Source organism: Prionailurus viverrinus, chromosome A2 (assembly GCF_022837055.1).
Source record: "Prionailurus viverrinus isolate Anna chromosome A2, UM_Priviv_1.0, whole genome shotgun sequence".
NCBI classification, from domain to species: domain Eukaryota; kingdom Metazoa; phylum Chordata; class Mammalia; order Carnivora; family Felidae; genus Prionailurus; species Prionailurus viverrinus.
The window spans coordinates 69618274-69642587 of record NC_062562.1 but is presented as its reverse complement, the minus strand read 5'-3'; the positions used below and the strand labels follow the sequence as shown (position 1 = coordinate 69642587).

At 39.8% G+C, this 24314-nt stretch overlaps 1 protein-coding gene across 1 annotated transcript in view; it reads right to left on the bottom strand.

Moving 5' to 3' along the window:
• LANCL2 (LanC like glutathione S-transferase 2) overlaps positions 1-24083 on the bottom strand; it is a 60217-nt gene extending 36134 nt beyond the window's left edge. Inside the window, exon 1 of the mRNA XM_047834752.1 lies at positions 23880-24083. Within this exon, the coding sequence (XP_047690708.1) occupies positions 23880-24083 (204 nt within the window). The remainder of the gene's footprint in view (positions 1-23879) is intronic.
• Positions 24084-24314: the final 231 nt, after the last annotated feature.

Below are 24314 nucleotides of genomic sequence, written 5' to 3'. Positions count from 1 at the left end.
AAATAATAACATTGAAAAATATGAAGTCCCCATGCTGCTAGGAGCTACAGAAACAAGTATCCTTTTTCACTGCTGGTAGTCTTTCTCAAGAGAAACAGCAATATTCTTCTTTTTTTCAAATTTTTTTAACATTTATTTTTGAGAGAGCGAGCACGAGTGGGGAAGGAGAGAGAGAGAGAGGGAGACACAGAATCTGAAGCAGGCTGCAGGCTCCGAGCTGTTCACACAGAGCCCAACATGGGGCCTGAACCCACAGACTGAGAGATCATGACTGAGAGATCATGACCGGAGCCGAAGTCTGATGCCCAACGGGCTAAGCCACCCGGGAGTCCCAGCAATATTCTTAAATAGGTAGCTGATAGTGTTCAGATTTTTATGTCTCTGATGATTTTTGAAAAATCTACTGCTACACAAATTGCTGAGGTATATTAAGATACGTGATTATGGTCATCGGGTTTTCTATTTATTCTTTTAATTATTTATTGCTTTCATGCATTTTGTAGTTCTGTTGTTAGACATAGACAAATTTATGACTGCATGTCCTCCTGACAGAGTGACTTGTTATCCTAGTGAAATGTCCCTCTCTGGGACTATAGAGAAAATGTTTTTGTGTCATTGCACAGTTAGGGCTTTCAGGGCAAATTTTACTGAAATTTGGGGTTCTGAACTAAAAGTAAACTTTAGGAATGAAGTTACAATTGAATACGTTGTGAGGACTCCAGAGAGGTTTACTTAATCCCGGAGGTATGTGTTTACATTTCCGGGGGCTGTATGTATTTCTGAGTAGTAAAACTGAAGACCAATGGGCTTATCTTTTCATTGAGAGATTTATTTACACCCCCCCCTCCCAAAGACTTAGATATTTGCAATGAAACTCTCTCAGAAGAAGGGAAGAAGTTTCCTCTACTCCATTTGTAAAAAGCAGAGAAAAAATATTTCTTTTTTTTATATTTGCCTACAATACATAGACTCTGTGTGTGGAGGACATCTGACCTGGCTTCATTGTGTTGTTCCATAGGCAAGACCTGAGACATGTGGAACCACTCACTGGCTATAGTCTGTCTGATAAATAATAAATCTCTAATCCAGAAACCTCTTATGTACATTGAGGAAAAAATTAATTGATAAATAGTAAAAATCTAAATGAGGGTGAGATTGGCATCACTGCAGCATTGGGCACACCTTATTTTTGTCCTGCAATGATAAAAATAAATCCACAAACATAAGCGCTTCTGTGTGAGTTGTGGAACCCAGCGCCTTGCACCACGGGACCCATGGTGGGTTTAGCTCACCAGTCTACCAGATATCAGTACTTGCTGTAGAACCTACATGAGACTGTGAATTGGTTCCCGCCCCTCTCAGATGTGATCTGGGAGTGCATGCAGAACAGTGAGTTAAGCAATCACTTTCAGATCATAAAGCCTTTGGGGGGAAGTCCTGATTTCCAGAGGAAAATTTCCAACATCCACTAGAGGAAAAAAAACGAGTTTGTAGGCAATAGATTGGGTAAGACCTTGTCTTTATCAACATCACCGCTTCCCGAAGGTGGTATAGCACAGGGCTAAATAGATGGCCTGTATTTTCTCCCACAGGGAAAAGGGAGAGCCTGGGCATGAATGAATGCCCAGTTTTCAAATTTGTGCAGGACTCTGCTGAAGAGACTCATTTTTCTCTCACAGTATCCAGAGCATCACTTAGAGAGCTCCATGAATGGGGAGAAGAGGCAAATCAGGGCTGTAGTATATAAGCTTCTCAGAGGGCATAAAAGGGATATAGTTCCTGCTGATGTATGTGTTCCAGACTCCATCAGGTTCATGAAAAATCAAGGAAAGAGGACATACCCAAAAGATCACAATCATCTTCCAAAAACCAAACCGAAACAAAGACATGAAAATGTATGATTTACCCAATAAAGAATTCAAAAAAGCTGTTTTAAGGAAACTCAATGAGTACAAGAAAACACAGAAAGAAAATTTAAGGAAATCAGGAAAAGAACACATGACCAAAATGAGAAATTTAACAAAGAGATAGAAATCATAGAAAAGAATCAATGATAAACTCTGGAGTTGAAGAATTTAATGGAATAGAATCACAACAGAGGGAATCAAAAGCAGAGTAGACCAAACAGAAGATAGAATGAGTTAGAGGACAGGCACTTTGAAACACCCAGTCTGAAGACAAAAAAGAAAAACAAATTAGAGAGTGAAGAAAGCCTATGTGATCTATAGGACACTTAATAAAACAAAACAAAACAAAGACAAATTTCTGAATCAGTTCCACAAAGAGAAGAGATGAGGGAACAGAAAGCTTAAAGAAATAATGCAGAGAACTTCCAGATTCTGGGAAAAGATTTAGACATAATAAATAGATCACCCCATTATTTTCATTCAAAATGTCCTTGTCTAAGACACATCATAATAGAAACATCAAAAATCAAACTGTAGAGTGCTGACAACACTGACTCCATCTTTGGCCCTCCATCTTGTTCATGTTCACTTGATGACCTCTCTTGGGCTACATATCTAGACCCCTTGAAGATTAATATGCATACCATAGAAAAGACCACCAAGGCCAGGATGAGGAGAGGCTTGCTTTGGCCTCCCATGAATCTGTTAGAGAACATAGTCTTGCCCCTTCCTGGTGGCACAGGGGGTGCCATAATATCTAATTAAAGATTATCTGCAAATTAGATACATGCAAACCCCTTTGAGATGCATGTAAACCCTTTTATCTCACTACAATGCCCTCCTGTGTGTCCTCTCATTCTATAAAATCTGTGGATTAATGTTTTGACTTTGCACAGAATAACTACAAAGCAACTGGATCATCTACTGCCTGATCCCCTCATCAGTAAGTTCCCCTGAATAAAACACTGTGTAAACCAAAAGAAGTTGCCTTCTTTGTTTCTCGGTCTCAGAGTGCCTTCTCCATTTGGAGGGTACTTTATTGTCCCTCTCCCACCTTCTAACACAACAACAAAAAAAGAGAGAAACCTAAAGGTAGCAAGAGTAGAGATTATACATAACCTACAAAGGAACTTCAATGGGGGTATCAGTGAATTTCTCAGCAGAAATTGTACAGACTAAGACTAGGATGATATATTCAAAGTGCCAAAAGAAAAAATAACTGCAAACCAAAACCAACCAACCAAACAAACAAACAAAAAACCCCAAAAACAACAACAACAAAAAACTTTCCGGAAAAATTATCCTTCAAGAATGAAGGAAAATAAAGACTTTCCCAAACAAACAAAAGCTGAGGGAATTCATCACCACTAGACCTGCCTAATGAGAAGGGCTGAAAGGAGTTCTTCCAGCTGGAATGAAGGGAAGCTAACTAGTAACATGAAAATATAGGGCTTCCTGGGTGGCTCAGTCGGTTAAGTGTCCAATTCTTGATTTTGGCTCAGGTCATGATCTCAGTTTGTGATTCGGGCACCACGTTAGACTCTGCACTGACCTCACAGAGCCTGCTTTGGATTCTCTGTCTCCCTCTCTCTCTGTTCCTCCCCCACTTGCTCTCTCTCAGAATTAAATATTTAAAAACCAAAAATAAAAAAAATACAAAAACATAAAACACACTGATAAAGGCAGACATGCAGTCAAATTCAGAAAACTCTAATACTATAATATGATAGTGTGTTACCCATTTTACTATAAAGGTCAGAACAAGAGTAGCAAAAATAAGTATTACTATTATAATTTGCTAATGAATATACAATATAAAAAGAGACAAATCATCACTAAAATGCATAAAAGGAGGAGAGTAAAAGGGTGGCGATTTCATGTGAGATTGAGGTTAAGCTGTTATCAGTGTAAAAGAGACTATTAGATCTATAAGATGTTTTAGGTAAGTCTCATAGTAACCACAAAACAAAAAATTATAGTGGATTCACAAAAGTTAAAGACATAGGAATCAGAGCATACAACAGTGACAAATCACAAACCGACAAAGGAATGCAGCAAGAGAGGCAAAAAGGAAAAAGGCAACTACAAAACAGGCAGAAAACTATTAAAAAGATGGTGCCGGTAAGTCCTTATGTGTCAATAATTACTGTACATGTAAGTGGACTGAACTTTTTAAACCAAAAGGCAAAGAGTATCTTGATGGGTAAAAAAAAAAAAAAAACAAAAAACAAGAAGACCAAACCTGAAAGAGACTCACTTCAGCATTAAGGACACACATAGGCTCAAAGTGAAGGGATGGAAAAAGATATTCCATGCAAGTGGAAACCAAAGGACAAGGGTGGCTATATCAGAAAAAAATAAGAAAGAACAGACTAAGTAAAAAACAGTAACATGAAACAAAGGTCATTGTATAAAGATAAAGGGACCAATTCTTCAAGGAGACATAATAATTGAAAATATATACACACTCAACATGAGAGCACCTAATACATTAAGCAAATATAATCAGATCCGCAGGGAGAAGTAAACAATACAAGAAAAAAGTGGAGTTTAATATACACTTTTTAAGAATGAATAGATCATCCCAACAGAAAATCAACAAGTAAACATTGGATTTAGACAATATGTTAAACCAAATGGACCTGACATATAGAAGACATTCCATTAGACAATAACCAAATACACATTCTTCTCAAGTGCACACATATCATTCTTCAAGGATAGATCATATCTTCATACAATCACAAACAAGTGTTACCAAATCTAGAAGACTGAAATCATACCAATTATCTTTACTGGCAAAGTTATAAAAGTGGAAATCAGTAAGAAGAAACTGGAAAATCTACATATATGTGAAAATTAAACAACGCACCCCTCAATAATCAAAGGGTCGAAGAAGAAATCGAAAGGACATTGAAAACATATCTTGAAACAAATGAAAATGGAAACACACATACTTAAATTATGAGATGCTGCAAAAGCAATTCTAAAATGGAGGTTTATATGGATAATATTTATATAGATAATTTCTATATTAAGAAAAAAATGATTTTTTAGAAAGTTTATTTATGTTGAGAAAGAGCATGAGCAGGGTAGGGGAAGAGAGAGAGAGGATCCAAGCAGACTCCGTGATGTCAGTGTGGAGCCCAGTGGGGTGTTTGAACTCACCAACTGTGAGAGCCATGACCTGAGCCTAAATCAAGAGTCAAGTACTTTACTGACTGAGCCACCCAGGCATCCCAGGAAAAATTAAGATCTTAAATAAATAACCTAACTCTACATCTCAAGAACCAGAAAAAGAATAAACCAAGCCCAACATTAGCAGAAGGAGAAAAATAATAAATATCAAAGCAAAAGTACATGAAATAGAGACCAGAGGAAAAGTAGAAAAAAATTAACAAAACTAAGACCTCGTATTGCAGAAAGAAGAAAAAATTGACAAACCTTTAGCCAGTCTGGAAAAAAAAGGAAGACTCAAATAAATAAAAACAAAATGAGGGGCACCTGGGTGGTTCAGTCGGTTAAGCATCCAACTCTTGATTTTGGCTCAGGTCATGATCTCACAGTTCCTGGGTTCAAGCTATGCATTGGTATCTGTGCCGAGAGTGCAGAGCCTGCTTGGGATTCTCTCTCTCTCTCTGCCCCTCTCTCACACACGTGTGTGCTCCCTCTCTCTCTCTCTCTCTCTCAAAATAAGTAAACTTAAAAGAAATAAAATAAAAACAGGAATGAAAGATGAGACATTACAAGTGATACCAAAGAATGTAAAGAATCATGGGAGACTTCTATGAACAGTTATATGCCAACAGAATGGATAACCTAGAAGCAATGGGTAAATTCCTAGAAACATACAGGTAAGGCCAAATCAGAAAGATTTGGAAAATATGAACAGAGCAATACAGGGGCAAGGAGATTCAATGTGAAATCAAAAGCCTTCCCAAAAAGAATCCCTCAAATGAGATGATGAATTCTACCAAACACTTCCAGCAAAATTAGCCATTCTTTTTTTTTTTCAAAATCTTCTAAAATTAAAGAGGAGGGAATATTCCAAATGCATTGTACAAGACCAACACTGCCAAAGCCAGATAAGGAACACTGTAAGAAAACTACACATCAATATCCCTGATGAACGTGGATGCAAAATTTTCAGTAAAATATTAGCAAACTGAATTCAAAAACACATTAAAAGGACACTATACCAGGATCAGGTGAGCTTTATTCCTGGGATGCAAGGATGATTCATCAATAAATGCGATACACCACATTAATAGAACAAAAGATAAAAAATTATATGATTCCCTCAACAGATTTAAAAAAATACAATTGACCCTTTCTTGATTTCATGATTAAACTCTCAACAAATTGGAAATAGAAGGAACACACCTTAACATAATAAAGGTGTATACAACAAGGCTATAGCTAACATCACACTTAAAGATGAAAGGTTGAAAGCTTCTCCTCTAAGATCAGGACCGAGACAAGGGTGCACACTCTAACCACTCTTAATCAGGATAGTACTGGAAGTCCTAGCTAGGGCAGTTAGGGCAAGATAAAGAATTAAAAGGCATCCAAATCAGAAAGGAGAAAGTAAAACTGTCTACATTTCCAGATGACATCATCTTATATACAGAAAATCCTAAAAACACAGCCAAAAAATTGAGGGAAGTAATCGACAAATTCGGTAAAGTTGCAGGATATAAAACCAACATACAGAAATCAACTGTGCTTATATATACTAACAAAATAGCTTAAAAAGAAGCAAAGAAAACAATTCTATCACAATAGCACCAAATACAATAAAATACTTAGGAATAAATTTTGCCAAGGAGGTGGACTATAAGACTATGAGACTATATAACTCTGAAATGAAAGAAACTGAAGACAAACAAATGCAAAGAAATCCTGTGTTCATGAACCAGAAGAATTAATATGTTACTGCTGTTAATGAATATGCCAACAACAATGGCTGATTCTCCATCTAACTGTCTGAAGACCTTTTGACTACAAGTTATTAGCTTGAACTTCCTGAGACTTGTGCTTTGGCTTTTACTGTGAATCAAAGGGATACAGAATAATTTGCATGACAAGAAAAAGACTGGAGAAGCACCAGTTTGATACCTGGTACGGCACTACCCAAAAGATGGTACCCAGTCCATGTCTATTTCCCATACTCTTCTTCCCTACCATCAGAATTCTGATTATATTCAGGGCAGCAATGCATCCAGCCCCAGAAGAGCTACTTGCTTTTCTAGGCTGCCTTAGGACCAGGGGCAGACATATGACATAGTTCTGACCAATGAGGCATAAGTACAAGTCTTCTAGGACCTCTTAGAAGGTTCTTCTCTTTCCTGATGAAAGAGAAGGATACAGCTGGCACTCCCTTCTTTTTTTTCCCTTTTCCCTGCTATAAAATTAGACATGCAGTCTGGAGCTGTAGCAGCCATCTTCTACTAAACACAAAGAAGATGAGAGAAACACCAAAATGATCTCATAAATCCAGGCCCTGATCTTGTCGAAATAAGTCAACACCAATAGTTGTGTACTTCCAGACCTGCTATATGGGAAAAATAAGCTGATTAAGATACTTCCAAAATTGAGACTTCTGTTTATTGTAGCTGAATGCAGGCCGAACTCATATTTACATACAGTCTTGGCTCTGCTATAATAACCTTATCCCAAAGTATATGCTTTATTCCTCATAAATGCCACTGGAATGTAGCTCTAAGACTTATTATTATTTAATCCCTACTAATACTTGCCAAAATTTCACTGTAAATATTTGTCTGCCTCTGCTTTGAGGTGGCTTTTCTAGTTCTTTATTTTCTCTCCCTAATAAAAGAAACTTCTAATTTGTTTATATGAGAACCACACTCTTATAAACAAAGAAGAAAATTTATTATGCCAGAATTCTGTTTGCATGTGATAAAGATTACCATACCAGGAGAATTTTTAACTGGCTCATCTCAGTTAATAGCAGTATTATATAAAGATAATTAACAATTACTGAGCACTTATAACATGACTGGCACTAAGTGCTTTACATGATATTTCAATTACTCTTCACATCACCAAATGCTTTTCTGTTTTTAGGTGAGAAAACTGAGGCTTACCCAAAGTCACAAGACTCTTGGGGCTCTGACTCTACGGTCTAATTTCAAAGTTCCTGGGCTTCCCCATGCTGTGTAATTATTGTGAAATCTTTGATTCTATATTTACAGTTTACCATTAGATTTTCAAAAGACTTAACAGCCTTCCCTCAAACACACCATATAAATACAATACATATCAGCCACATAATATAGAAAAAGCAGGAGTAATTAAAGAATTTTGGAGGTTTTACCTCTGATCAGAGACTGCTTTTTAGTAATTGCATTGCAATCAGAAGAAAATGTTCTTTTCCTACATAATAGGCAATGTTCCCCAACAAGGATGCTCCAAAATGTTATAAAGCAAAACTATATTGGAAGAGGTATTAATCACTGGCTATAACAGAACTTGTCAGGTGTCACTGCACCTGTGTGCAATGCATGTTATAATGAGATTTATTTTTCTTCTTCACAATGTTTTTCATGGTAATAAATCTTGGAATTAGGATAAGACAGCTCTATTTAGAGAAAGAAAAGAATAAGACAGGTAAACATAAAGACACTGTGTGGTATTTCAGCATGCAAATTACCCCAGATACAGGCTTGATAAAAGTTTAAGGAAATTAAACTCCTTTTTAGGCATGATATTTTCTACATTACCTCACAAGAATTAAGGGGAATAATTTCTGTTCTATTATGTCATTCCCTAAAACATGAACATATGCACATATTCTGCACCTGTCTCTACTCTAGATTTTACACAACCTGTGGGTTCAGTTCAGAAAGTTCATAAGCTATGTTCTGTGTTGCATTTGGGGAAAAAAAAAGTAGATATAAATTTTACAAATATTATAGGTGATTAGAATGGATTAACATTAAAAAAAAAACAACCTCTTACTGAAGATAAAGGCCCAGATTTTCTTGAATCATGGTATAAAGCATAATTGATGTGTTAACTAAACATATGATAAAATACCCAACATTGTGTCTCTTTCTGTAACCGTCAGATACCTATAAAACATTTGAGGGAGCAGTTAAAATGGAGTAGTAAGGGTCCCTGGGTTTGTCTGGTCCCTTGAACACAGCTAGATCAATATCAAACCATTTTGAACACCTAGGAATTCAATCTGAGGATTAACAGACCAATCTGCATAATTTGAGGGAGAGCACATGGCAGGTACATGATGTGGAGAGGTAAACTGGGGGACAGAAGAGCCAAGATGCCACAGAAGGGAGGGAGCCGCTGTCATAAAGAAGAGAAAGACAGAGGGGGAGAGAGAGCAGCAAATTGGGTTGGTGCAAGAAAGCACACCCCCTGAAAGCAGCTAGAAAGAGTGAAAACACACGGGACTGCACAAGAAAACTATTCCCCAAAACTATGAATAGGGGAAAAAGGAGAGAGTTTCAGTCCTGCCAGCATTTTATACACAGCGGAGAGCAGAGTCTGAAGTTTCAGAGGTCAGCCCCTGGTGGTGCTCCATCGAGGAATGAGGGCAGAGCCCCTGGGGCGAACAGCGTGGTCTAAGGATTCCCAGGGTCGCCAGGAAGAAGTGATTCACCTATTCGGAGTGCAGTTGGTACAGGTGACCCAGCCTTTCCATGGGCAAAAGACCTGGTGGGCACCATCAAGCCACCACACTCAACTCTATATGAATAGAGAGATGCCAGCTGAAGGCAACAAACACTGGCACCAATTGTGTGTTGTGATTTCCCATAAACTCTTGAGCTGCTGCCACTGCGTGGTGGCGCAACCCTTTCTTGAGAACAATCTGGCCCTGGCCAGGGCAAGATGCTCCCCCCAGAAGATCAGTGTGCATTACTACCTCGGGGGGGTCTCTGAAGTGTGGGGTTTTGAAACACAGCTGTGCCTGATATAAAACTCTGGAGAGAGGCGCCACATGGTAGGCTGATAGCTCACAGAGAGGGAGAGGCAGGGAGCTGATGGAAGTAAGGGACACAGGGGAGTAATTGGTCACGTGCCTGTGACAGCAAGAACTTCCCACTCTGGAGACTACACAGTGGGTTGAAACCATTTTCACCATTGGCCCACCGACACTGATCAACCCCAGGGAGCTAAACAGCACCATCAAGTGGAGAATGGAACCATTCCACCAAGCCCTGCCCCCTGTGCCTTCAAAACACACCTCCACTAAGGCAAGTTGGTCTGAGAATCAGAGCAGCAGATTCTCCCAGAGAATCTCTCCTCTCCCAGAGATCAGCACAAATCCCTTCCATGTGCTTAGTCTACCGATAATAGACTGCTGCAAAGTTTCAACTCTAGGAGAAACTGGACCTAGCTTCATTTGGATCTTTTCCTTTGTTCGTTTTTTTTTGTGGTTGTTGCCTCTGTTTTTGTTTTTGTTGTTTTTCTTTTCTTTCTTGGATTCAGAAAGAGCAAGATTTTTCACTTAATTTTGTTTTTATATTATTTTATTGCTTTTTATTTTTATATCGTAATTGTTAAATTTTTCTCTCTATTTTCTATCAAGCTTCTCTTAATTAACAAGCAGACAAAAACACACCTAGGATCTAGCTTCCTTTATTTGATTTTTTTCAACATTTTAATTTTTATTTCATTCTATTATTAATACTATTATTCTTGTTTTTTCTTCTTCTAAAATGACAAGACAGAGGAATTTGCCTCGAAAGAACAGGAAGAAATGGTGGTGAGGGATTTCATAAATAAGACATCTGAACTAGAATTTAAAACAACAATTTTAAGGATACTAGCTGGGCATGAAAAAAAGCATAGAAGACACCAGGGAATCCCTTTCTGCACAGATAAAAGAACTAAAATCTAGTCAGGGCAGAATTAACAATGCTATAAATGAGATATAAACCCAAATGGAGTCCATAAAAATAAGAATGCACAAGGCAGAGGAGCAAATTAGCGACAGAGAAGATAAAATGATGGAAAGCAATGAAGCTGAAGAGAAGAGAGAAACAAAGGTCAGGAATCATGAAGACAGACTTAGGGAACTCGGCAATTATTAAAATGTATTAATATTCATATCATTAAAGCCCCAAAGTATGAAGAACGAGAAAAAAGGGAAGAATGTTTATGTAAGCAAATTATAGCTGAAAATGGGGAAAGACACAGACATCAAAATCCCAGAAGCACAGAGAACTCCCATTAAATTATACAAAAATTGGCCATAACGAAGACATATCATGGTTAAATTCACAAAATGCAAAAATAATCATGAAAGCAGCAAAGGGAACCCAAAAGTTCCCCATTGCAAGAACCCATTGTTAACCCATAAGGGAAAACAATCAGGTTCCCAGCAGGTCTGTCCACAGAAACTTGGCAGGCCAGAAAGGAGTGGCAACATATATTCAAAGTGCTGAATGGGAAAAATATGCAGCAAAGAATACTCTATCCAGCAATGTTGTCATTCAAAACAGGAGACGTAAAGAGTTCCCCCCGCCTCCCCCCACACACATACACAAAAACTAAAAGAGTTTCTGACCACTAAGCCAACGCTGCAAGAAATTTTAAGTGGGACTCTTAAGTAGAGGAAAAAACAAAAGCAAAAACAAAAAAACAAAACCAGAAGTAACAAAAGCGAGAAAGGACCAGAGAGCAACACCACCAGAGACACCAACTCTACAGGTAACAAAATACAATGGCACTAAACTTCTATCTTTCAATAATCACCCTGAAGGTAAATGGACTAAATGCTCCAATCAAAAGACATTGGGTATCAGAAAGGATAAAAAAAAAAAAAAAAAAGATCCATCTATATATTGCCTACAAGAGACTCATTTTAGACCAAAATATACCTACAGATGGAAAATGAAGGGATGAAGACCATCTATCATGCTAATGGAAACCAAAAGAAAGCTGGGGTGGCAATACTTACATCAGACAAACTAGATTTTATTTTATTTTTATTTTTTTTTAACATTTATTCATTTTTGAGAGACAGACTGTGAGTGGGCGAGGGGCAGAGAGAGAGGCAGACACAGAATCCAAAGCAGGCTACAGGCAGGCTCTGAGCTGTCAGCACAGAGACCGACATGGGGCTTGAACTCACGAACCATGAGATTATGACCTGAGCCAAAGTTGGACGCTTAAGCTACTGAGCCACCCAGGCGCCCCCAGACAAACTAGATTTTAAAACAAACACTGAAATAAGAGATGAAGAAGGGCATTATATCATAATTAAGGGGTCTATTCAAAGGGAAGAACTAAAAATTGAAGCATTTATGACCCAACTTGGAAGCACCCAAATATATATATCAATTAATCCCAAACATAAAGAAATTCATTGATAACAATACCATAATAGTAGGACACTTCAATACCCCACTTACAGCGATGGAAAGGTCATCTGAGCAGAAGAACAACAAGGAAACAATGGCTTTAAATGACACAGTAGACCAGATGGACTTAACAGATATATTCAGAACATTTCATCTTAAAGCAGAATACACATCACCTTGAGTGCACATGGAACATTCTCCACAACTGATCACATACTGGGTCACAAATCAGCCATCAACAAGTACAAAAAGATTCAGATCATAATATGCATATTTTCAGACCACAATGCTATGAAACTTGAAGTCAACCACAGGAAAAATTTTGGAAATCCTCAAATACATGGAGGTTAAAGTGCTACCTACTAAAGAATGAATGGGCTATGCAGGATATTAAAGAAGAAATTAAAAAATACATGAAGGAAAGGAAATGAAAACACGACAGTCCAAAACCTTTGGGATGCAGCAAAGGCAGTCTTAAGAGGAAAGTACATTGCAATTCGGGCCTATCTCAAGAAGAAAGATACATCCCAAATAAGCAACCTAACCTTAAAGCTAAAGGATCTAGAAAAGGAGCAGCAAATAAAGACTAAAGCCAGCAGAAGTGGGGAAATAATAAAGAATACAGAATTAAATGATAAAGAAACAACAACAACAAAATGCTAGAACAGACCATAGAATCTAGACCTGGTTCTTTGAAAGAATTAAAAAAATCTATAAACCCCCAGCCAGACTTATAAAAAAAAAAAAAAAAAAGAGAGCGAGAGAAAGGACCCAAATAGATAAAATTACAAATGAAAGAAGAGAGATCACAACTAATACCAGAGAAATGCAAACACTTAGAGAATACTATGAAAAGTATATGTCAAAAAACTGGGAAATCTGGAAGAAATGGACAAATTCCTAGAAACTCCTTAACTCCCAAAACTCAAACAGGAAGAAAAACAAAATTTGAACAGACCCATAACCAGTATAGAAATTAAATGAATAACCAAAAATCTCCCAAAAAACAAGACTCTTGGGCCAGATGGCTTCCCAGGGGGGGATTCCACCAGGCATTTTATTTATTTATTTATTTATTTTTTATTTTTTTAAAATTCGCATAACACGAAATGAACCATTTTATTTATTTATTTTTATTTATTTATTTATTCTTTTTTTGGGGGACAGAGAGAGACAGAGCATGAACGGGGGAGGGGCAGAGAGAGAGGGAGACACAGAATCGGAAATAGGCTCCAGGCTCTGAGCCATCAGCCCAGAGCCTGACGCAGGGCTCAAACTCACGGACCGCGAGATCGTGACCTGGCTGAAGTCGGACGCTTAACCGACTGCACCACCCAGGCGCCCCTCCACCAGGCATTTAAAGAAGAGTTAATGCCTATACTTCTCAAACTGTTCCAAAGAATAGAAATGGAAGGAAAACTTCTAAACTCATTCTACGAAGCCAGCATTATTACCTTGATTCCAAAACCAGACAAAGACCCCACTAAAATGGAGAAATACAGGCCAATATCCATGATCAACCTATATGCAAAAATTCTCAACAAGATACTAGAAAACAAAATTCAACAGTCTTTAACGGAATTCTTCACCATAATCAAGTGAGATTTATTCCTGGGCTGCAGGGCTGGTTCAGTATTCACAAATCAATCAAGGTGATACACCACTTTAATAAAAGAAATGGTAAGAACCATATGAACCTCTCAATAGATGCAGATAAAGCATTTGACAAAATACAGCATCCTTTCTTGATAAAAACCCTCAAGAAAGTAGGGACAGAAGTAACGTACCTCAACATCATAAAAGCCATATATGAAAGGCCCACAGCTAATGTCATCTTCAATGGGGAATAAGTGAGAGCTTTCCCCTAAGTGAGGAACACAATAGAGATGTCCGCTCTCAGCACTGTGATTCAACACACTACTGGAAATCCTAGCCTCAGCAATGAGACAATAAAAAAGAAATAAAAGGCATACAAATCAGCAAGGAAAAGTCAAACTTTCACCATTCACAGACGACATGGAAAACCCCAAAGACCCCACCAAGGACTTCAGCAAAGTCGCAGGATATAAAATCAACGTACAAAATTTGGTTGCATTTCTACACACCAATAATGAAGCAGCAGAAAGAGTAATTAAGGAATCAATCCCATTCACAATTGCACCAAAAACATAAGATACATAGGAATTAAAGTAACCAAAGAGGTAAACGATCTACACACTGAAAACTACAGAAAGCTTATGAAGCAAACTGAAGAGGACACAAAGAAATGGAAAAACATTCCATGCTCATGGTTTAGAAGAACAAACATTGTTAAAATGTCTATACTACCCAAAGCAATCTACACACTCAATGCAATCACCATCAAAATAACACCAGCATCCTTCACGGTGCTACAAAAACAATCCTAAAATTTGTATGGAACCAGAAAAGACCCCAAATTGACAAAGTAATTTTGAAAAAGAAAACCAAAACTCAAAGCTTCACAATGCCAGACTTCAAGGTATATTACAAAGCTGTAATCATCAAGATACATGATACTGACACAAAAACAGACACATAGATCAATGGAACACAACAGAGTTCGATGAATGGACCCACAAATGTATGGCCAACTAATCTTCAACAAGTTGGATGCAGGAAAGAGCATCCAATGGAAAAAAGGCAGACTTCAACAATGGTGCTGTGAAAACTAGATGGCAATATGCAGAAGAATGAAACTGGACCACTTTCTTACACCATACCCAAAAATAAATTCAAAATGGATGAAAGACCTAAATGTGAGACAGGAAACCATCAAAGTCCTAGAGGAGAACACAGGCAGCAACCTCTTTGACTTTGGCCAGAGCAACTTCTTACTAGACACATCCCCAAAGGCAAGGGAAATCAAAGCAAACATGAACTATTGGGGCCTCATCAAGATAAAAACCTTCTGCACAGCAAAGGAAACAATCAATAAAACTAAAAGGCAACTGATGGAATTGGAGAAGATATTTGCAAATGACAATTCTGATAAAGGACAGTATCCAAAATCTATAAAGAACTTATCAAACTCAACACACAAAAACCAAATAACCTGGTGAAGAAATGGGCAAAAGATATGAATAGACACTTTTCCAAAGAAGACATCCAGATGGCCAACAAGCACATGAAAAGATACTCAACATCACTCATCATCCAGGAAATACAAATCAAAACCATGATCAGATACCACCTCACACCTGTCAGAATGGCTAAAATAACAACTCAAGAAACAACAGATGTTGGTAAGGATGCAGAGAAAGAGGAACCTTTTTGCACTGTTGGTGGGAATGCAAACTGGTGTAGCCACTCTAGGAAACATTATAGAGGTTCCATAAGAAAATAGAAATCCCCCTACAATCCAGCAATTGCACTATTAGGTATTTACCAAAGGATACAAAAATACAGATTCAAAGAGGTAGATGCACCCTAATGTTCATAGCAGCATTATCAACAATAGCCAAACTATGGAGAGAGCCCTAATGTCCATCGACTGATGAACGGATAAGGAAGATGTGGTATATATACACAATGGAACATTACTCAGCCGTCAAAAAGAATGAAGTCTTGCCACTTGTAATGACGTGGATGGAGCTGGAATATATTATGCTAAGTGAAGTAAGTCAATAAGAGAAAGATCAATACCATGATTTTACTCACATGTGGTATTTCAGAAACGAACCAGATGCACATATGGGAAGGGGGAACAAAAGAGAAGAGAGGGAAATAAACCACAAAAAACTCTTAACTATAGAGAACAAACTATGGGTTGACGGAGCGAGGTGGGTAGAAGATGGGGGGGTTGATGGGGGATGGGTACTCAGGAGGGCACTTGTGATGAGCACTGCGTGCGTGATGAGAATTCTACTCCTAAAACCAGTATTGCAATGCCTGTTAACTAAAATTTAAATAAAAAGTAAAGTTGAGAAAAAGAAGCAGAAACACGATATGGATTATTAGCAAATGTTGAGCTTAGTATTATTCAGTTATTCTTTTGAAAAATAAATAATCATTGTTTTCCGTGTGCCAGGCACTGTTACTGGGCCAAAAGGTGAATAAGACTGGGTTCCTACTCTCCAGAGCTCTTGGTCTAATGAGACAGACATAAAGATAATCATGATGCTACATAATAAATGTCTGTGTGTGTGTGTGTGTGTGTGTGTGTGTGTGTGTGTGTGTGTAGAGACAGAGACAAAGAGAGAGAGACAGGAAGAGAGATTTCATACATGGTTACAGCCTGGAGCTTCTAGGAAAATGATACATCTTAGAAAACCATCTTCAACTCACCCTTCAGGAATTCACTATGGCTATTCTTAAATCCTTGCTTCTGAAGGTGGGCAAGTGTATAGCCAGAGTGTTCAGAAGGGTGAAGAGGAGATGGAAAGGCATTAACAACCCCTGTGAGACTGGAGGAGACCTTTCTTTGGTTAGGGGGTATCATCAGTGGGGCACTTTGTAGGGTAGAAGTCCATGAAAGCTTGTTCCTCCAATGGAAAACAAAAACAAAAACCACTGCTGAGCCTCCTTTGCATAGCTGTGTGCAGAAAGTTTCCTAAACTCCATTAAAAGAATGTATGTCCTCTAAGTCCATTAGTACCCTTTCATCAGTCATTGTCACTGTCATCGACACAACCCTACAGGTAAGATATAATTATTACCCCTATTTTGCAGATGACAAATATGAGGCACAGGGAGAGAGGTAAAGTAATTTGCCAAAGTGATACAAACAATAAGTGGTAGAATTGGAATCTGAACCCAGGTAGCCAGCTCTAGATTCCAAACTTTTAACCAATATGCTAAGGACTTTTATGATGGGCAGAACAGCCCCAAAGACATCTGTGCCCCAATCCCTGGAACCTGAAACAAGTCAAAGACTTTAGGGAGAGTATCCAGGTAGAGCCAGTCTAATCACACAAACCTCTATAAGCAAGAACTTTTGGGGTGCCTGGGTGGCTCAGTCGGTTAAGCGGCCGACTTCAGCTCAGGTCGTGATCTCGCGGTCCGTGAGTTCGAGCCCCGTGTCAGGCTCTGTGCTGACCGCTCAGAGCCTGGAGCCTGTTTCAGATTCTGTGTCTCCCTCTCTCTCTGACCCTCCCCCGTTCATGCTCTGTCTCTCTCTGTCTCAAAAATAAATAAACGTTTAAAAGCAAGAACTTTCTCTGTGTAGAGTCAGAAGGATGTGGGAGAAGGTGAAGAAGACAGGGGAGACCTGACATGTGAGAGGTGACAAGGGGCCACAAGGAGAGCATGAGAAAGAATCAGGCAGCATCAAGGAGCAAAGAGCAGCCCCTGGAAGGCAAGAGCAGGGAAATAGGGACCAGAGGGCTACCCCCACAAGTTCTTCAAGTTTGGGCTCACAGCCTGAAGGAGACCAGAAGCATTTCATCCCCAGTGCTGCCGGAAAGGGAGGCGGCCGTGCTGACACCTTGATTTTGGCCTTATGAAACTCGAAGCAGGTAACCAGCTGAACCACACTGTTCCCAGTTCTGCCTCACAACTGTGAGCAAATAAATAGGTGGTGTTTTAAGCTGCTAAACTTGCAATAATTTATGGCAGCAATAGAGAAATAACACAACTTACTTAGTTAACCCTTTGAATGGCGTGGGTGTGGCCAAGTAACAAAGATTCCTATGACAAATGAAATAAAGCTTCACAGAGAAGGTAGAATCTACCATGAGTCTTCTAGAAGGATGAGTTTGCCATGTGAAAAGTACAGGGGAAGGCACTCTATGCTGCAGTACAAAGAGGAAACAAAAAAGATGTTTAGGTGAAAGACACGGTATTTTCCGAAAAAAACAAGTAGTCCTGTCTGAAAAGTAAGGAATATGTAATAATTTTCTTTCTAAAATATTTGTTTTTTCTATATTTTTAAAAAAAGTTTATCTATTTTGAGAGCGAGGAAGGGGCGGAGAGAAAGGGAGAGAGAGAGAATCCCAAGCAGTCTCCACGCTGTCAGCACAGAGCCCAATGTGGGGCTTGAACCCAGGAACCCCGAGATCATGACCTGAGCGGAAGTCAGACACTCAACTGCCTGAGCCACCCACGCGGCCCTTTTCTGTACTTTCTGATGAAAGTTGTGTTTGAGGAAATAACAGAAATCTGTAAAGAAATCATGATCTTTAAATAGAAAAGTGAAATGTAAATAGGTGTTTAAATGGGGCACTTGGGTGGCTCAGTTGGTAAAATGTCTTGATTTCACATCAGATCATGATCCCAGGGTCCTGGGATTGAGCTCCGGATTGAACTCTTGGAATCTGCTTGAGATTCTCTTCTCTCTCTGCCTCTCCCTGGCTCTGCATGCTCTCTCTCTCTAAAACAAACAAACAAACAAACAAACAAAAACCATGCACATATAAAGGAATCCTAAAAACATAAGGTAAGCTTTCAAGTTATGCATGAACCAAACTGCTGAATATGAATAAGGCTTTAAATACAGCAGGAGTGGGGTGCCTGGCAGTTGGCTAAGCATCCGACTTTTTTTATTAAATTTTTTTTTTAATGTTTGTTTATTTTTGAGAGAGAGAGAGAGCACAAGCGGGGGACGGGTAGAGAGAGAGGGTGGGACAGAGGATCCAAAGTGGGCTCTGTGCTGAGAGCAGGAACCATGAGATCATGACCTGAGCAGAAGTCAGATGCCTAATTGACTGAGCCACCCAGGTGCCCCAAGTTCATATTTTAAAAAAATTCAACAAAACTGTAGAGCGGTGCTCTTCCCAAGCAAAAGGCATACTAATGCTCTAGCCTGGGGACCTGTTACATGCAGTTTCTGGATCACTGGATGGCAACCTGAATGATAGATATCAAGAGACTGACCTAGCCATCCAACTATATTATCTTCAGTTTGCTTCTTTATATCAGGGAGAAGATTTTCAACTAAGATGGAAATCAGAAGAGTCTTATGTTCTAGATTTAGAGCTGTGTCTTTGGAATGTTTAGTAAATTCTTCCACAGTGGCTCCAAAATATTTTTCCTTCCCTCTGGGTACATAGTTTCATTTTAGCTTAGGGGAGGTCTCAAAAAAAAAAAAAAAGTTTCAGGTTCTGAATATCAGCTTCCATTTGGCCAACTGCTGACCATAGAGCTACTTAAAAAAAAAAAAATCCTTTCAGATATCTTGTCAGGTTTCAGTCAGGATTCTGAAAGTAAATATTTCTGATTGTATTGAGAAACCCCTTGGATGCAAGAAGCATCCCAAATTGGGTGCAAAGGACACTAACCTCCCAAGATCTGGAGCCACTCCCAAAGATAGCCCAAGGAAGAACTCAGACAACTTCTCTGAAAGCCAGCAACACGTGGTGGGACCCCAGCCACAAATGGAGTTCAGCACACATTTCTGTGCAGCCGTATTTTTGGAGCACCCCACCTGACCGCTGAACCGCCTACACACACAAGGACATGTGTGCTGCAGGCAGGCAGATACCCAAGCCAAGTTCTCAGGACACAAAAAGAGAAAAATAAGAAGGCAATAGCTGTCCCTTGGAGAGAAAGGATCAATAAGCAGTGGGTACCTGAAAGCCAATTCATGACTCACATTCAGGGATATAATTTTGACAAATGTTTTTTCCTGCCAACTTGAATTTGGAAAGGAAGGGACAACATAAAATTGACCTTCCTCTCCGGACCCGGAACCACAGGTAGAGATCTGGGAGAGCTGACTAGTAAGAATCTCACGCTTTGCCAGCTTCTGACGGTTTTCTCAGGATCTGTAGGCTCTGGAGAGGATATCCTAGTGGGTCTCATCCTAGTCCTCAAACTTTGGAGGAGAAATAATTTTCCCTGTACCCTCTAAGGCATGTACTTGGCTGACACCCTTTTTCTCTATGGCAACTTATAAATGGATAAGCTTATCTAGGATGGTTAAAAGTTCTCAATTGTGGCCACTGTAATTCAAGATTGTTTTTGATAAGGTTAAGGTTTTAAGCTTGAGCCTTAAAACAAAATTTTACTCATCTGAACTCTCACATGGGACCCATTTCAGTTTTAAGTCAGACCCCACCCAACCCCAGACCCAGTCTGGTTGTTGAATTGGATTGAGTCTGGAAAAAGAAATGTTTAAGTAAAGTCAGAAGCTTCATAATGCAAAAGCTGCAGAGCTAGGATCCAAGGAGGGACTCAGCGGCGACCTCCAGAGGCAATGAGAAAGCAGCCACAGGGCTCAACAGGTACTTTGCCTGGTTGGTCGTTCACTGCACCTGGGACCCATGGGTGGGGGGGAGGGACCTTTAGGTCCCTCTTCTGACACCAGAACTGATAAAAAGATAAACTGAGGCATATTAAAAATTTATTTCAGGACAAATCAGTTTGAATTGGACAGCACCAAACCAGAAGTGGTTAGGAGCTCTCTGCTGACAGGAGCCAGGGGAGAGACAGAAGCAAAGGACGGAAATTATTCGACTGGCTGTAGCTTAAGCCTACTTTGCTATCTGTGATTGGTTATCCTTAGCGTTTTGATTTTGCAACCGTGGGGTATTTATTGACTTAGATCTTGGTTTGCTTATGTAGACCACCAGGGCATGAGAGCCACCCCAGTGTGTAATGGCCTCCTTGTTTAATTAATTTAACAGCACAGATTTGACAGATTAAGGAGAGAGCTGCATGCACAGGGACTTACAAGAAACTACGTTAAGAGACTGGCGAGGGGTAAAATATGACTAGAGAGGAGGGAGCCTGAATAACCCTGGGTGGTAATGAGGCTGAAGAGGTAGACTGGAACCAATTCTGAAGGATTTGACAGATCCTAAGAATTTGAAAGCTTTCTCAGCAGAGAAAAAAAGAAGATAAAGAACACTCTTACATGGTATCTATAATTTGACATAATCTTGAGCTGTTGGAAATGCTTTATTTTATAATTCTTTATACAATTTTCTGGTTTTGTTTTAAAGTGTATGCTTTTTTACTTCCGAAATTTGTTTAACCTCATAGCGTATTAGGGAAAAATAAGGAAATCAGCACTTCTCAATTGTCCAGAGAAATATAATGCTTTTTTCTTGATTCTAAATGGACTAAAGTGGGGGTTAGGGAGGGAGTATACTCTAGAGCTTTTCTCCTCAAAGTGGGATCTGTGAACCCGAACATCTGCATTCCCTGGAAGCTTGTTAAAAATGCAGATTCTACCCTCTACCTAGTGAACCAGAAAAAGCAAACTGAAGATAATATAGCTGGATGGCTAGGTCAGCCTCTTGATATCATTCAGGTTGCAATCCAATTCTTTGAGGAATTAAAAACAACTGTACTTCTCTTACAAAATAAGGCTTTACAGAAAAGCAATGTAGCTCTCGAACCCATTCAAAGTCCATCTATCCTTTTTACCAATCCCAGAACTCACCTTATTCATCTCAAAAGTCTTGCAGATACAGTAAAAGATCTGGACTTAGGAAACATATGCCCTTTGCAGACATTTATATCCTTTCTCTGTGCCTTTGAGATGCAAATGTTCTACAAGATCTTTAGGAACCCCGAACCATAAGATCTGTTTTGCCTTTCTGTATTTTTATGTATGTCTATACATGTATGTTAACAATGGGGTGTTTTTTTTTTTTAACCTACAAATGTTACAGCCAAAACTAATTTGAAAAGAGCTTTATTTAATTAGCTTAACGAAAAATAAGTGCTTACATAAATTAAGTATACTCTCAGAAACACAGAAACGAATCCAAATGGTTTTCAAATTCACATGATCTAGGATAGTCTTCGGTAAACAGAAGCCAGTTAAACTTTGTTGGTTTAATTAAAATAGGCATGTCTTAAGGGTTACTGAAACCAGTTAAAAGCATAAAGTTGAACAAAAATCAAAATGGCTGCATTCATGCTTCAGTAAAGCTCGATTTTAAAGTAACCTTTTTCATCTCTTCTGCAAAGCTCCCTCCCTCCATTCTTAAGGACTTTTGTTTCCGGAACCTGGTACCACCCTAAAGGCAAGAGGCAGGAGGCTGGCAGCACCCAATTCCAGTCAAAACCTGCTAGATCCTGTATTTTCCTATAAACCTCCCCCACCCCAGCCCTTTTCTGTGGGGGGCTTGCAGTTTTTAAAGGCCTTAGCCTGTTGCAGCCTCATTTGCCCAGCAATGTAACAAACTATTTTCCTTCTTTATTCTCCAACTCTGTCTTCACGTTACATATTACGGCTCCACAGCACAGAGGTCAGTTCTCGACATTCTCAGCATTAAATATAATGCAGACATAAAGCTTTTATTCTATCTGGGTGCACTAGTCATAAGATCATGTTATCTCTTATAAAATTTGTCAGCCAGAAAAACAACTTCATATGAAGGCTACCTGTTTAATGTCTCATGAAATTCTCATTAATAAGTCACACATAATTATTAACAACAGGTAAATTAAAATCTCTGATGTGGTTTGGAGTGTTGGGATTCGGAGCTGACAGCTAAGAAAGAATTCTTAGATGCCTTCAGTACAAAAAGGTGGTTTTACTGAAGCACGGGGACAGGACCCTTGGGCAGAAAGAGCTGCACTGTGCTTGTGAGGGGTGACTGATAATATGCTTGGGAGTTGGGGGAGGTAAAGCAAGTTTCCAAAAGGACTTTCACCTGCTAAAGAAGAATCACAGGATCCTGGAGGCCTAGCTATTGTCAAGCTAAAGTTGTTTTTCCCTCTACCTAGCATTCAGACAGGTGGGAGTTCCTGGAAGAATGTCAGACTCTGCCTTTCTCAAGTATCTGTCAATGGGCTGCAGGTTATCTGGAAATTTAATTTTATCTACAGTTCCTTTGCCTTTGTTTCCCACATCATGTCTAGATCATTTCCAAATAAGATAAAATTCTGAGGCACTGATTACTGAACATACGTTCAGCTACTTTTGGCTTCTTATTAAAAGAACTAAATCTATTTAAGTTCATTGGTAAACAGGTGTGCCACACTGAAAAATTTACTGTAAGGATGAATATACTTCTAGAAATCGTGAAATTCATAGAATAGCCAATTTACAGAATACCTGTGGAACAGGCAATCCGTAATTGTTTACTTCTTAGTTTTTACTAGAAATAAAGGTTTCCAAGGATTAAGAATTCTCTAGTCAATACATGTCCTTAAAACAAATAGAAATAACAAGGTTAAAAGGAACCAACAGTGTATTAAAAGTGGGCTAAGAAAAAACACAATGTATTTCTTTGGATAAGGAAAAATATGAAGAACATGTCTTTTGTTAAAGAAAAAAAAAGTGCAACTGTGTCCTCAAGTAAAAGGACTGGTTGTTCCAGAATAAGAGATAAAAGCTGAGTGGACAGAAAGTTGTGAAAAAGGATTCTTGGTTTTCTGTGTGGGCAAGCTGGCTAAGGCTGGCAAGACTTTTCAGTTTTGAAGCATGAGTCTTAATATCAAAAGTGGTGCCTATCAAAGGGAACGTGGCTAACAAAACAAAACCCACAGCCCTCCCTCCCGGAAGCAGCGCAGCTTCGTAACACAGAAAGCGCCCACGAGACAGTCGCCTCCGATCTCGGCGCCCTCCCAGGTTGGGACTCTCGCGCGGGCGCGGACCGGTGACGTCACACGGGGGCGGGGAGGGGCGGATGGACTCTACCATCGGCGGGATTCCCCCCCTACCTGGCGCGGCCCAAGGCCCGGGCGAGGCCAGCTGCCGACTCACCTTTCCATCGTTGTGAAAAGGGAGGCCGAGCTCGTCGGCGGTGGGCTGGGGGCGAGCGCAGCCTGTGTCCTCGGCCGCTCCGGCGGCGAACACCGCCGAGGCCGCGGCCTCGTAGTCCGGGAACGGGTTGGTGAACGCCCGCTCCTCCATCTCCGCTTCCCCGCCCAGATGGAACTTCAGTCTCTTTGACATGGTCTCGCCCATCTCCGCCGCGCGCCCGGTGCCCCACCACTGGGGCCGCGCGGCACGGCGTGCGGGCGGGGACAAACCTTCTGCCGAGGCGCTTCGCTTTGAGCCACGCTCTGGGAGCCGGGAGTGCTCGCGCCGCCGCCTCTCCCCGGGACTTAGCGCGGCGGAAGGCGAGGGCTTTCTTTACGAAGGCCGCCAGCTGCGAGCACCGGCGGGGCTTCGGGGCGGGCCGGAGCCTCTCCGAGG